Source organism: Ambystoma mexicanum, chromosome 4p, assembly GCF_040938575.1.
Source record: "Ambystoma mexicanum isolate Mex_15411 chromosome 4p, UKY_AmexF1_1, whole genome shotgun sequence".
NCBI lineage: Eukaryota > Metazoa > Chordata > Amphibia > Caudata > Ambystomatidae > Ambystoma > Ambystoma mexicanum.
In genome coordinates, this window is record NC_090927.1 from 690,516,778 (window position 1) to 690,530,953 (window position 14,176).

The 14,176-nt window shown below is 47.3% G+C and overlaps 1 protein-coding gene across 1 annotated transcript in view; it reads left to right on the forward strand.

The window, feature by feature from the left end:
• The window catches only part of LOC138453420 (CD109 antigen-like), a 1,060,964-nt gene that overhangs the window by 442,971 nt on the left and 603,817 nt on the right, over positions 1–14,176 (forward strand). Inside the window, exon 13 of the mRNA XM_069606254.1 lies at positions 11,165–11,227. Within this exon, the coding sequence (XP_069462355.1) occupies positions 11,165–11,227 (63 nt within the window). The remainder of the gene's footprint in view (positions 1–11,164; positions 11,228–14,176) is intronic.

The following is a 14,176-nucleotide window of genomic DNA, read 5'->3' on the forward strand; positions in this document are numbered from 1 at the left end:
ACCCGAGTAGCATGTTGAACAGGAGGACCAGGCTCGAGGCCAATTCTCTTGATCTCTTTTACGGAACAGGTACTGTACTGTAAAAAGGAACTTGGAATTGGAACGCAAACTAGTGTTAACCAGTAAGAATGCATCTCTTAACCTACCGAAGCTGGCTATATGAGGGGTCCATAGACCCTGGCAACAATGGGGCGCCTGTCCAGTGATCGGCTGACCCCTGCTGCCTGCACACCCAGGGTACACAACTATGTACAGGGACAGGCACTTTGAGGTGAAACGACAGGGAAGAGGAGGACATAGTATCCTCATCCACCACCCCAGGGAGGACTGCCACGGAACCACGTGACTGCCATCCGATGGTGGACCACCAACCTCACAGCCTACAATTCCAAAGCAGCCCTGTCCCTGAATTTGACACACAGGGTGCTCCGGTGATGCTGGGGCCCAAATGGACACTATGGATGGAGCGCCTGTTGTAACGTGAGTCCATGCCCCAGGCTCGTGCTCTGTCACATGATAAGTCACCACGCGACTAACTCAATAAGGGGTGCCCCGGGGGGAACGCGAAGCGTTTCCCCCCGGGGAGGTTTTTGGCGCTGCACACGGCCAGCGAGTGGCCGTGGGGGGCAGAGCGCCTCACTAGGGTATTTAAGGGCCAGGGAAGGTTCGGTAGGCAGGCGACGGTTGGACTTGGTGATTGTCCCGCCCTCCCACCCCTTCATTTTGGGTTAGGTCTGGGATCTGGTTTTGTTAAACAGGGATGGGGGACCATTGTACTTGGTTTCTGTGGGGTTTTTTTACGTCACATGTCAAGTTCTTACAGGGTTTTTTGGTCTGTTAAGGAGCTATTATATGGTAGTTTTGTGTGACAGGTTGGGGCAGCAGTGAAGTTGTAATGTAAATTTTGTTGCTGATGTGGCAGGTCAGACTGGCTGCGGGTCATAGGAAGGGGGAGTCTGGTGTAGAGGGGAGACTGGGGGGTATTGAAGTGGTCCTGGGCTCCGGGGGCATGGCCCCTTTTGTTGTGTGGGGAGGGAAGCACAATGGGGGAATGACACGGGAAAGGATGGGGTGCCGCTGTTTGCACAATCGGGCCACCTCGGGGGAACAGGTATTGAGCCTGGAGGGGCATGGCCCCGGGGAGAAAGCGGGACGCCTGGAAAAGGGGTAAGGAGACGGTAGGGTCCAAGGGATAGTTAGGGAGGAAATGGCTTTATTTAATTATTTAATTGTTGGGTAAAAAATGAGAATGTTTATTATTTAATTGGTTGTTTGAAATATGTCTTTAGTTTGTAAGGCCATGGAGCCAGGTAAGCGTTTAATTGTAAGCTTTGGCCTGTCACATTAAAGCAACCTTTTCCACTTTTAAATGAGTCTGGGTTTTTGTGCAGTAAGCCAAAAAGGGCGTAGTGGCCTCCCGCTCGGCAGTCTTATTCCACCATGACTCCTGCCTCCAGCATGTCATTTTGCGCGTCGTCAGTGCTTTATACCAGACAGTGGCCCTGCCCTGCAGAGCCCTTCAACAGCAGGGCCTGGGACCACCGGTCCCCATAACAACTGGCGAAGACGATGGGGTCTGGCGCCCGGAGAAATGAGCTCGCTCTTGGATGAGCTAGATCTGCAAGAAGGGACACAGCCTGTCCCTGCCATGCTACCGCCATGGCGAAGCCTAATAATGGTGTTGGCGGCGGCGCAGGGAGTGCAGCAGCTGAGGTAGTAAGAGCGGCAGCCACGTGGGGGGAGGAAAGTGGGAGTAGGTGCAGCATCAGCTGCATTCGTTTCAACATCTCACGCCTGCTGGGAGTGAGGGTGCGTGGCAGGCGCCCCAGCAGCATGTCACTCAAGGTGCTCCTGTGCTGGGACGGGGCAAGTGGCAGAGCCCCGACCAAGGCCACCAGTGGTCCCTGCTCCACCAGGCACATCCACACCTGGACGCGGCTTTCCGGGAATTAAGTGCTTGTGCAGCCGGGGTGCTCAGAAGGGCTGTGAAAAGACCACGAACACACTCCCCCTGTCTGACAGCCCAAGGACAAGGGACAACAGCTGCCATCGTCTCCAACGGACGGTGGACACTTACCGCCAGCGCTCTGCACCGCAGATATGGCCCCTGGTGTATCCAGGAGCAGCTTTTCCTGCTCCCGCCACAATGCGATAGTGGACTAATAAAGTTTTCCCGTATGCACCCCAAATGGTCTCATTACCAATTTATGGATATCCCTTGTGCATTCAAATTATTCACATGTGTGCTGCACTTAATCCGGGGCACGAGAAGCACGTGTACGAGAAGCAGGTGTATGTTCCCAATAGAATAATTGTACTGCACTTACTTGACAAGGCATGTAACATCACATTGTGGTTCGCATTCATATAAATATCTGATGGGCTGTGTACATTATATTGTGTTGTCAATGTTGTGTTGTTGTTTTATTTTATAGCCCTTGCATGGGATATTGTAACGTGAGCCTGTGCCCCAGGCTCGTGCTCTGTCACATGGTAAGTCACCACGTGACTAACTCAATAAAGGGCCAAGCAGCCTCCCGCACGGCAGTCTTATGCCGCCATGACTCCTGCCTCCAGCATGTCATTTAGTGTGGCACCAGCGCTGCGCTGCAGACAGTGAGCCTGCAATGCAGAGCCCTCCAACAGCAGGGCCAGGACAACCGGGCCCCATAACAGCACCTAGAAATGTTCTTCAACGCAGCAGGCATGCTGGACGAGCCGTGCAAGAAAACCATGCTCCTCTGTTTGTGCACCTCGTAGAAGCGAGGTGCACAAACTTTTCAAGATGCTACCACAGGGTGATGGCTCCTATCATGATGTGAGCAGGGCCCTAAGCAGTTACTTTCCCCCAATGGTGAACGTAGACTATGAACACTTTCAGCTGCGGCAAGAGGCGCAAGGGCTGAATGAGTCCCTAGACGGCTTCTTCAACCGGCTTCGACAACTAGCGGAGACGTCCACATGGTAAGTCACCACATGACTAACTCAACAAAAGGCCGAGCCGAACTGCGTGGGCAAATTATACAAAAGTGTAGTTCCAATCAGCCGCGAAAACAGATCCTCAGGAACCAGGGCTGCTGCTGATGAAAATACTGGAATTGGGGTCGGCACAAGAGCTAGCCAAATCGAGAGCCACTCACATGGAGGATGCGATAAAAGGCCTCAAGATAGAGGAAGCGCAAGTGATCAGCTTGTTGCCCCATGAGATATAAGAAGAAAAAACCTTGCCAGGCACAGTTTCCACAAAGGAAAGAAGACAACAGACGTCTATTCAAGTTTTGCAGAGCAGCATTACCACACAATAAAGGATGCCCAGTATTGAGCCACCAGTGCAGCCGTTGTGGAAAGCTGGGGCATTTTGCGAATGTCTGCAGAGCCCCATGGCCTATCGCGACAACCCCAACATCTCAACTACCACTAAGGGACAGAACAGCAAAACTAGCCGCCCTATCAGAAGACCGCTCAAAACCCAACACTGCGTTGTTGCCCGACTACTATACAGATGCAGAAATCGCAGCCATAGATGAAAGCAACACTGTAGAAGTGTTCTTTATCTCATCGCTAGCACTGGGACTGTAACAGAGAAGACGTTAGCCACACTACAAGGTATCTATCATGTCCGTCCAGGTGCCGGTGCTGATCTACACTGGTGCATGGTGCAATGGTCAACGTCATGTCAGTAGCCCAGTACACCTTGCTATGCCCCACACCAACACTTGCACCTCCAAAAATAAGAACCTTCATCTATGGGGGCAGAAAACCCATTCCGTTTGAGGGGGCATTGCAGGCAAGAGTGATCCACAGTGACCAGAGCATGCCAACAACCTTCGACATCACCAGAGAAGTGAAAAACACACTCCTGAGCTGCACAACAGCAGAAATACTCACCCTGGTGCACATCGCACACCAGGTATTAATCACAGACGTGGAGAGGCTGTTTAGGGAATATGCTGACCTATTCCAAGGCATACGCTGCCTAATAGGTCACGAAGTGTGGCTACATGTGGATGAGACAATCCAGGCTATTGCACTGCGACATAGGCGCATCCCCTTTGATCTAAGAAGAAGGGTGGAGACAGAGCATTTATGTATGGAACAGACCAATAGCATTGAACGAGTGCAGGGTCCCACACCCTGGGTATCGCCAATGATGGTTGAACCAAAGCCCAAGCAGCCAGAAGAGGTAAGAATATGTGTGGACATGCAGCTGCGAGAATGGCACCGAACACCCAATGATATAGTAGCCAACCTGCAAGGGGCAACTGTATTTTCCACCATAGACCTAGGAGCGGGGTATCACCAGGTGACATTGTATGAGGAGTCTAGATCCATCACCATATTCTCCCATATTGGACTGTTCCAATATAAAAGGTTGAGCTTTGGCATGTCACCCGCCACTGAAGTGTTCCAGCATACGATCAGGGGGGTGCTGGCAGGGTTAATGGGGGTCATCAACGTTAGCAATGATGTGCTGATCTACTCTAAGACCAAAAGGGAACATCTGCACATTCTGACAACCTTATTTCACTGACTCAGAGAAAAAGGCTCACGCTACATTGGGAAAAGAGCCTGTTCCTCCATTCCTGAGTACAGTTTTATGGATTCATATTCCAAGGGGAGGGGATTGCACCTGATCCACAGAAGGTAGCAGCTATACAGAACTTCCGGGCACCAACAAACCCGCCGGAAGTGAGAAGCTATCTGGGAATGATGAACTTTTGTGGCTGGTTCATCCCAAACCGGGTGACAATTATGGATCCCCTCAGAGCCCTGATGAAAAAGGAAGCAAAATGGGGATTGTCAAATGCAGCCCAGCAAGTGTTCGAACAATCCAAAGCGGCTCTGGCAGTGGATGGTGTCCTTTGATCCCATGAGGTCGTCGGAGATCTGGGTTAATGTGAGCCCTGTAGGCCTCGGGGCAGTACTGGCTCAGACTGAAGGTAATGGCATGTACGCACCAGTGGCTTATGCGTGCAAAGTGCTGTCTCCCATGGAGACACGCTACTTGCAGATCGAAAGGGACGCTCTGGTGGTCTTATGTGGCACAAGTACTTTCAATTGTACATATTCAGGCACTACATCCCTGGGGTGACAGACCACAAGCTGCTACTGCCGATCCTGAATGAATCAGCAATGCAGCCACTGCTAATGCTGGAGCGGTGGATACTACAGCTCCAAGAATACAGAGTGGCACTCCACTTCCGGCCGAGAGTCAGCAACCCAGCAGATTACCTGTTGAGGCACCCGATGGCCCAGGGACCCGATCCGGAAACTGAAACACAAGGTGTGGAGGCGCTGGTGCGCAGGATGTCCCACATGCCTGTTCCAAAATTCATGTCCCTAGCGCATATTGCTGAAGCAAACTGCTGACACATCAAAATGCAGCAGGTGGTCTATCAACTCAATGGTGGCCAGTGGTAGTTGTTTCCTGGTGAACAGGCTCGGTACATAGCTGACACCAAAACCTTCAAAACAGGCCTTTGGAGAGTGAGAGCGGAGCTGTCGGTAGGGGTTGAAGACGTCCTGCCAAGAGGATCGAGGATTGTGGTGCCACCGACATAGATACCAAGTGTACTGAAAATAGCATGCACAGAACACCAAGGGGCCATTAATACCAAGGCCAGACTGAGGGAGAAAGTCTGGTTCCCGAACCTGGAAATGCACTTGGAGGAGTTGCTGGAGAGGTGCACATGGGGCCAAGCGGCAGGGCTGCTAGCAAAAGCACCGCCTATTGAATCGTCCTCAAGGGCAACAGTACCGTGGCAGGCTGTGAGTGTGGAATTTGGCACAATCCAACAACGCTAGCACTTCATAGTGCTGCTGGATGAATTCTCTCAATTTCCAGAGGTACAGTTTATACGGTCCACAGTGCCTGAATGCTTCCTCTCAGTACTACAGGACATGTTTTCGAGGCACAGGGTCACATCATGAGTTGGGCGGTATCCCGGGCTAATAGCGTTACCGCCACCCGATCCGGTGCTATTAGCACCGGATCAAGGGTTGGGTGGTAATAGGTATTCCCCATTCACCATTGGGTCCAGTGGACCCAATGGGGCATTTTCGGCACAATTAGCGCATGCTTATAGCGCTGCGCTAATTGCACCCAAAATGGGCGTTAAGTTGGCACATTTACCCCCAGCTTAGCGCTGGGGGTAAATGCTGCTATATTTGTGATTGTGCAGACCCTTAAATGCAGCGGTAATAGCGTTACCTCAGCATGAAAGGGCTACCGCCCAACTCGTGATGAGGCCCACAGACTGCTAGACATAATACGGTCGGACATCGGGGCACCGTTTCAAGGAAAATTATTTGAGAGTTTGTGGAGGTGCATGGTATGAGATGCAATGAAATCATACCTGGCCGAGGGCAAATGGAGATGGGAAACCCTCAAGTTTTTTGCATTGCACTAGCAGGGGGTGCAGAGCCTAAGGTGTCTCTTGTGACATTCCTAATGGCATATCAAACAACTGTAAGCGGATTCAATTCAACACTACAGCTAAACCAATGCCTAGTCTGGGATGCAGATGGAAACCCTTATTGATATATTTTTATGTCCAGTTTGTTTACTCTGGATGACAACCTTTATATAACACCCCTCTCTTAGAATCCCCCTGACCCCACTGAGCCAAGAAGTAGGTTTGTTTTGCAAATTAAAAGGTTTATTTGAAAATTAAACAATATATATATAATCACACTTTTATAATAAATTAATGTTTGATAGCACACTTGTGAAGATGATAGTGATCAACAATGGATAATGTTACAGTGGTACACTCTTTTTGATGGCTTAGAAGTTGATATAGAGAGGATAAAGTAGCTGAGAATGCTTTTATGGCTTCAAGGACAAGGCAATGATGAATGAAAATGCAGTACAGAAAATAAACTTGATATGATTTCAACCAAAACAATGCAATCACTTTTCCCCTTGGTAGCAATTCACCCCACCCCCCTTATGCAATGTAAAGAGATGGAAGAAAAGCACACAGTTCCCAGGAATGCAATCAAATATAATTCATTTTCCCCCCTAGCAAGCTTAGAGGAAAACAGGTAGGAGTTTTAAACACAGGCAAGATACTTTGATGTGGTTGCAATTAAGCGAAAAATATGCTAAAAAGGCTTTTAATTCCCTATAGGGGGTTCAGGGTAGTTGATAGATACTTTGAATTAGTTCAAGATCACTTTAGCAATGCTCTATGAATGATTGTCAGGTTGCACACGAAGCAAGGAAAGCAAGGACAAATATTTTTACATGTGGCTGAAATTAAGCAAAATGTCAAATCGCAGCAAATTTAGTCGCGTGCGTCGAGCGCAATTACGGAGGCACTATAAGGAGTAGGAAGTCGGTTCTAGGCTCGCCGGAAAGCTTAGAATCTTAGCTTTAAGATGACAGTTAAAACTCACTCCTAGCACGGTTCCGGAGATATGGCCGATTTAGTAAAGGTAGTTTTTCGGATTTGAAATTTTAAAGCTCAGAATGACAGATGACAGTTTTCAGTTTTACATATGACAGAATGCCACGATTCTAGGAAGCAGTTCTAATAGGCTAAAATAGTTTGGATTAGATTATTTTAAACTAAGAGATTGGTTTTGGCACAGTGCTAGCTGGGTACTCACACTATATTTTGGACAGGAATGCGACTTTGTCCCCGATCGGGTCAGGATTGGCTGGACTTCTGCTAGCAGTTCTTCACAGCGGTCTGGTCTCTGGTTCTGCTCTCAGCACTGCACAGCTCTGGTCTCTCTGGTCTCTGGAGATTGATGGATTTGAAGTCTGGAGTCTCCCGGCAAAGCGTCCCACAAGAAAGTAGAAAGTGAATGTCTCTACCTGGGTTTCAATGTTCCTTTTATGTGTTTTGAAAATGGGTGTGTGCCTGGGCCTAGCTAAGCCTGCCCCTCTCACTTATCATTGGCCAAGCTTTCCTCTCTCCCTTGATTGGGGGAAAGAATTGGAGTGTCAGAGTGATGCTGTAGGTTTTATGGTCAGAGGAACCTCCCCTTGTCAAATTGCACACAAATCTATTTCTGACCCAAATACATATTTATCTATGTACCATTTTTCTAATATTATAGGTCCAGTTAACATATTTTCTGTAGCACCAAACCATCCGATCCCTGTCTTTATACGATGTCGTGTCCACTTATGACAGAATTCTCCCCTTTTCATCCAGATAACGACCTCTAAACCTTTCCAGATTTTACACAAATGTGCACCAGGGATATGGGTTTCAGATGATAAAGTGTCAGATTTTTAACATGCATACATTTGGAGTAACAATCTTTTTTCCCCGCTACTATCCCCAAGAACATACCACAGGGTCCTAACACCTCTTAAAATGTGCACAGAAAAATCACAAGAATGATGATGTTATTTATATAATTTTGACAAGTCCACACTGTGAATTATCCATCTTTTTAAAATCATGCTCTGGCCCCAAAGGGGTGTGGTTTTCCAAAGCACATGGTGGAATTTCTAGTTTATCCACTTACCCAAGCTCAGCTTGCTCTCACAGGCACTGCCCCTCCCAGTTTCTCCTAAGAGGAAGTCATTTACGACCCCCCTAATATAACATTTGCCTGAGCCAGGGACAGTGCTTTGTTTAGTTTCCTGGAGTCCCCAGGTGCTCCTCCCCTAATCCAATCAGAGAGGTGTCATCTCCTTTTGGCAGGGGCAGCAGAATGCAGCCAGGCCTGGGAAGAGTGGCTGAGCAGGTTTCACTCCTGTCGGGGGTAGTTGCCGGGCAGAATTCACTCTCTTCCAGCCAGGCTTCAGCTAAATGTCACTTTAGTTCCCAGTTTTCTACATTCAAATTAAACTGACAATTTTTGCACATGCAGCTAGTATGCTGATTCTAAGTTCAAAACTATGACATTTAACAGTTGCAACCTATGTTACACTCAAAAGTAGGTCACTCATTTATTTTAAACCTTTCGATTTTAGTGGCTTTCTGTCCATTTAACTTAAGCTGCTGACATCCACAGCTCAGCCAGTTTTGTTATAAACATTGTTTTGGGCTCTTCATCTTTCCAGATTTTGTATGCACACAAGAATACATTCTGCCAAATGTCTGCTGGTGTTCATTGAGATTTTTGAATATCTTGTGATGTTTAAAATAGGCATTTTTAGCTTGCATTCAGGGAACCACAGGTAATATTAAAGTGCTTTTAAGCTAACAGGCACTGCTGTTTTTCCTTTGGCACACATTCCACTCATGGCACCCCTGGCCCATCATGCTTGCACTGATGGGTGGCAGGTCAGGGGACCACTTTGTTGTGCGCACAACTGCACGGTTCTCTAGGATTCTGGCGCAAATGTGGGCTTTTCCGCCCTCTTGGATTTCCTGAGCCCACAGCACCAAATGTTGCAGCATAATAACTTGAACGTGGGCCAAGACACCCAACACAACGCTTCCCCCGACCACAGTAGTATCGCTTGTGTAGGCACTCATGGGGTGCAAAATCCGCTCAGCGATGCCAGAACACAGTTCTAGATGCGCTCCGGTGGTGGACATGGAATGGATCCTCCAGGCAGAAAAAGCATTGAGAAACAGTGCAAACGAGTTTGGTGCCATCGAAAATTCATGTAGGAGACACGGCGCTCATGAGTAACCGTCATGCCATGCACAAGTTGTGTCTACATAAGACGTATCTCCATGGACAGTGACTCAAAGAAAAGGTTCATGGTCACCGCCTGAAGGGACAAGGAGAGAGTGACAAGGACAAGGACAGCTGGTTCCGGGGGATCAATCCGCAATAAGGAGAAACACCAAGCCCAGAAGAGACTGGCAGGGAGCAAAGGAACATAGAAGAAGACCCAACAAGGTCGGGCAGCCAAGGTCCAGAGATACACGAGGCGGACAATGAACAGGATTATTCAGCAGAGGAGCGACAATACCCAGCAAGGACTGCAGGTGATTGCCAGCATGATTGCTAGATTATGTGGAGGAGTGAACATGGAGGTGCTACGATACCGCACAAGAATACAGTTGATGTTGGTTTGTTGTGCTTTGGTTAAGAAGGGAAGTGGTGATGGGAGCACATCACCAGTGTTTGCGCATGCCGTGTCAGAGAGTAACTGACGAGCCGCAGGTATGCGGCTCGTCAGTTACGTACCATCTAACTCCAGCATCCATGTGTCCTTTGTGGTGCTCTCGCATGGCCCATGGCCACATAACAGGGAAATATGGAGTTTGAATCATGCCGGGCGCGCCTTCCTGCTCTCAATGAGGAGGCTTGAGCCTAACCTACATCCCTTACTCTTTCTGCATACCATGTTAACCTAGAGTATAATATGGCAAGGAGCCCAAAAATCAAGACAGTGACACACTTCTTCGCCTTTGAACCTGACAAGATAGAGTATCACATAGATACTGCAGCTAACAATCTAGATGCCGGCATAGGTCACCAGCGATCATGTTAACTAATTCATGGATGACCTATGGGAAGCATAAGGGGAGGTGCTTCTTTGCAAATATAGAAAGAAAAGCCCTGAAAGTATTCCTGTGATAGTGTTTAACATCTCAATTAGTGACTAAGGCCTCATCACGAGTTGGGTCGTATCATACCATCCGGGCTAATAGCCTTACTGCCCCCAGTCCGGCGCTATTAGCGCCGGATCAATGGTTGGGCAGTAATGGGTATTCCCCAATCCGCATTTGATCCAGTGGGGCATTTTCAGGGCAATTAGAGCGCACTAATAGTGCCGGTCCAATTGCACCCGACAATTGGGTTAAAGTTGGGGCATCTAGCCCCAGCTTAGAGCTAGGGGTAAATGCTGGCAGACTTGTGATTGGGCGGACCCTTAAATGTGGCAGCACATTTAAGGGCTACCGCCCAACTCGTGATGAGGCCCTAAATTAAGGTTGAGTAGTATGGGGGTTATGCCATGGGCATTTAATCTGCGTGCAGTATTCCGCTTCATGTTGCATCAGCAGCTTTTACCGATAGCTGCCCAAGGTTAAAAGTTAAATAAAATCTCTGAACTGCAAGTATATAATTATCAGCAAAATGTCATTCCTTATGATTTGCTTTAGCAGTTATAAAGGTACCAAATTTTCTGGTAATTGAAAACATTTATTTTGGACAAATGTTTCTCACTATCCCCAGTTGATGGTTTTTGCCAATGGTAGAATGACATTTTCATTGTGGATTTTTTTGTACCTTTCAGGTTGACTCACCATTTCTGTTAAATGTTGAAAGCAATGAAAATCCAGAGGAAATAAACTACGTGGTATGTACTGCCATAGAAATGTGGAGTTAGAGGGCACCCCATTATGCACCCTGTCTAAGGTTGTTCTGTCAAGGACTGCACTGATGTGTTCACTGGCTAAACTAAGCTTTGACTGAAGCTCTCTAGCAATTTTCCAACTGTGCTGTCTATTTCCATTTTGTTTTGACTATTACCTCTTATTTATTGCAGTAAATGTGTTCTTGTTTCTTGCTGGGAACTTTCTTTGAAGTATGTCTAAGTAGAGGTATCATATATTGCAGCATCTGTGATTCTGGAGGAGCATAATCAGAAATGCATAGTCGAGCAGTACATTGTAAACGGAGATACTGCATTGGAAGAGAAGGCCAGGCACTTAACATGAGTGCAGTGAATAATCACTATGTGCCGGGTTGAAATGGGCTGTGTATTTATCTGTGTCCGGGTTATGGTGATTGCATGCGCCAGGAGTCGCGAACAAGCAAAACTCAGCCAGCCGTTAAGTGACCTAGAATGTAAAATACAATTATTTAGCATCTAACTATCCCAGTGAATCAGGCTAAGTATGTGGATTCTGCACAGGTAGCACTATGCATTGATACATTCCACATTGGTACACACGTCTAAAACCATACCACGCCACAAATAACCTTCAGGGGTCAAGTCCTAAAAATTAAAGTGGGGGGACTCATCAACAAACGCATGGGATGTGACGTCGCCAGAAATTAGCAGATCAAGGTGAAATGTGCACATTGCATCATTACATTGGCTTTGCATAACCACCCAAATTGCGCAGGACGAATGGCATTTGCCTTTCATAAAATCAACACACACAAAACCAAGAAAGAATATTTTCTTCTAATAGTGTTTTTCAAAATGTTAAAAGGTGTGCATGTTTTAAACTACAAGAACCACTACAAATGTTTTCCCTGGAACTTGCAGTACCGAAATGCGACATTACACCTTTAGTTGTTTGTTATTTTTCGTCCATAATATAGTGCAGTGGTTAAATGTGTAGCCTGCAAGCCTGATAACTGCAGGTTTGATCTCTGAGGTCGGCTTCAATTCATACATTTAAAGAGGACAGTCAATGTTTCTCGTTTTAGCTGGGGGGGACTGCGTCCACCCTCTGAAAATAGTGGGTGGACCGGTGGACCGCGTGTACCCTCGACTTGAGCCCTGAATAACATTACTTATCATAGCATAACAGAGCAAGACATAACGTAACCTATGGTATAGCATGATCCTACAAGATTGCTTCCTGTACCATTGCCTAAAAATAAATATTGCTCTGCAAAATGTAGAATGAGCTAATTACTACAAAAGCAAAGCACGAACACATGGCATTTCATTTAACAGGAAGGAACACGTACTGGATGGGTACATTTTGCTTTTCATTTTTTTAATTCTCTTTATTGGTTTTAACAACAACCATCTGCATCTCAATAACAATCCCCCTTCCCTTCTCTTCTCTTCCCTTCCCTCCCCTCCATAGACTCTTCAGATAGCTTGTGTTAGGTAAGGAAGCGAGCACTGTCCTTTCAGCAGTTAGCTGCACCTGTCTGTAGACTGTGACAGTCGGATTTGCTAGCTATGGTCGAAAAAAGGAGGAATCCCGAAAATTATCCAACCCCCGATAGAATAACAGGAGGTTGTTTCCTCCTCGGGAAAAACCCTCCGAAAAGGCGAAAAGGGGAAAAACCCTGAATAAATCGTGCTGGCTGTAGAGTAGATGGAACAACAGGAATACCTCTGGATAATCGTAGAGAAGAACGATCCACGAGGAGTGGAGTATTCAAAGGCAGTGGGCTGGAACAGTAGATGAGCAAACCTGCAGAGCGCAGACGCAACAGGAAGGAGTCTGATGCAGCAATCAAGGGAAGGCAGCATAGGTAAAAAGTGAAGCAGGAGCTGCTCTCATGGGGGATTTTGGCAAGAGGAGGCACTAGGTAGAGCAGGGCAGAGCGGAACAAGAAGAAAGGAAACAAAAAGGAGATGAAATCCAGGAAAGGAAATAACGCGTGTGCGCTGAGCAAGAGCAAAGGAGCGCCTGGAATCAAGGTTGAAGCGACACACAGAGCTCACCTTTGCCTTTCCATATATACAGGTCTGCAGGCTGAAACTGTCGCTCAGTGAGCGATCCTCCATCTTGGATATTACCTAGACTGTCACGTCTAGTGTCGCATGGTGCCCAAGGGGAGCACCATAATGGAAGGGAAAACACTCGTCAGACTGGAGATCTCTTCCATCTTTGCCAAATAGGCCAGATTGGGCTGTGTCTCCTCACAGTATGCCCCCCTTGTGCGGGTAATGGTCCTGGTTTCCAGGGACGAAATCTATGAAACTGCTTGATCAAGTTAGGAGCATGAACAGCTGAAGCAGGCTCCCGGTTGCGGTTGGAGGATCCATAGCCCTTCCGATTGATCAAGTACTGTAACCTTCCTCGATAGTCTCTAGAATCGCATATTACATGCAACTTCATACTCTAGTCCTAAAGGGGTATCTACTGGAGGAGGTCTATTTCTGGTTTTACATTGAAAATGGTCTGTAACATGTTTCAACTGAGAGACGTGGAATACTGGATGTATCCTAGACCATCAGGTGTGTAGACTGAGGCGATAGGCAATTGGTCCAACAGTAGAGAGTACTTTGAAAGGTCCAAATAAGCCAGGAGATATTTTGGGGGGTATCAATCTTTTGGATAGCAACCGTGCTGCTAACCACACTAGGTCTCCTGCAAGAAATTCTGGTTCTTTGCAACGTTTCATGTCAGCATACCTTTTAGTTCTCAAGCGAGACGACGTGAGAGCTGTTAATGCCTGTTTGTGACCTGCCTGAATGTCAGCAATTAAGGCTTTGACTGCTGGTGACTTATTAGATGATACATTGACAGATGGTAGACAAGAGGGATGAAACCCAAATGTACATTTGAAGGGGCTTACTCCTGTGGAAGTATGAAGGGAATTGTTATAA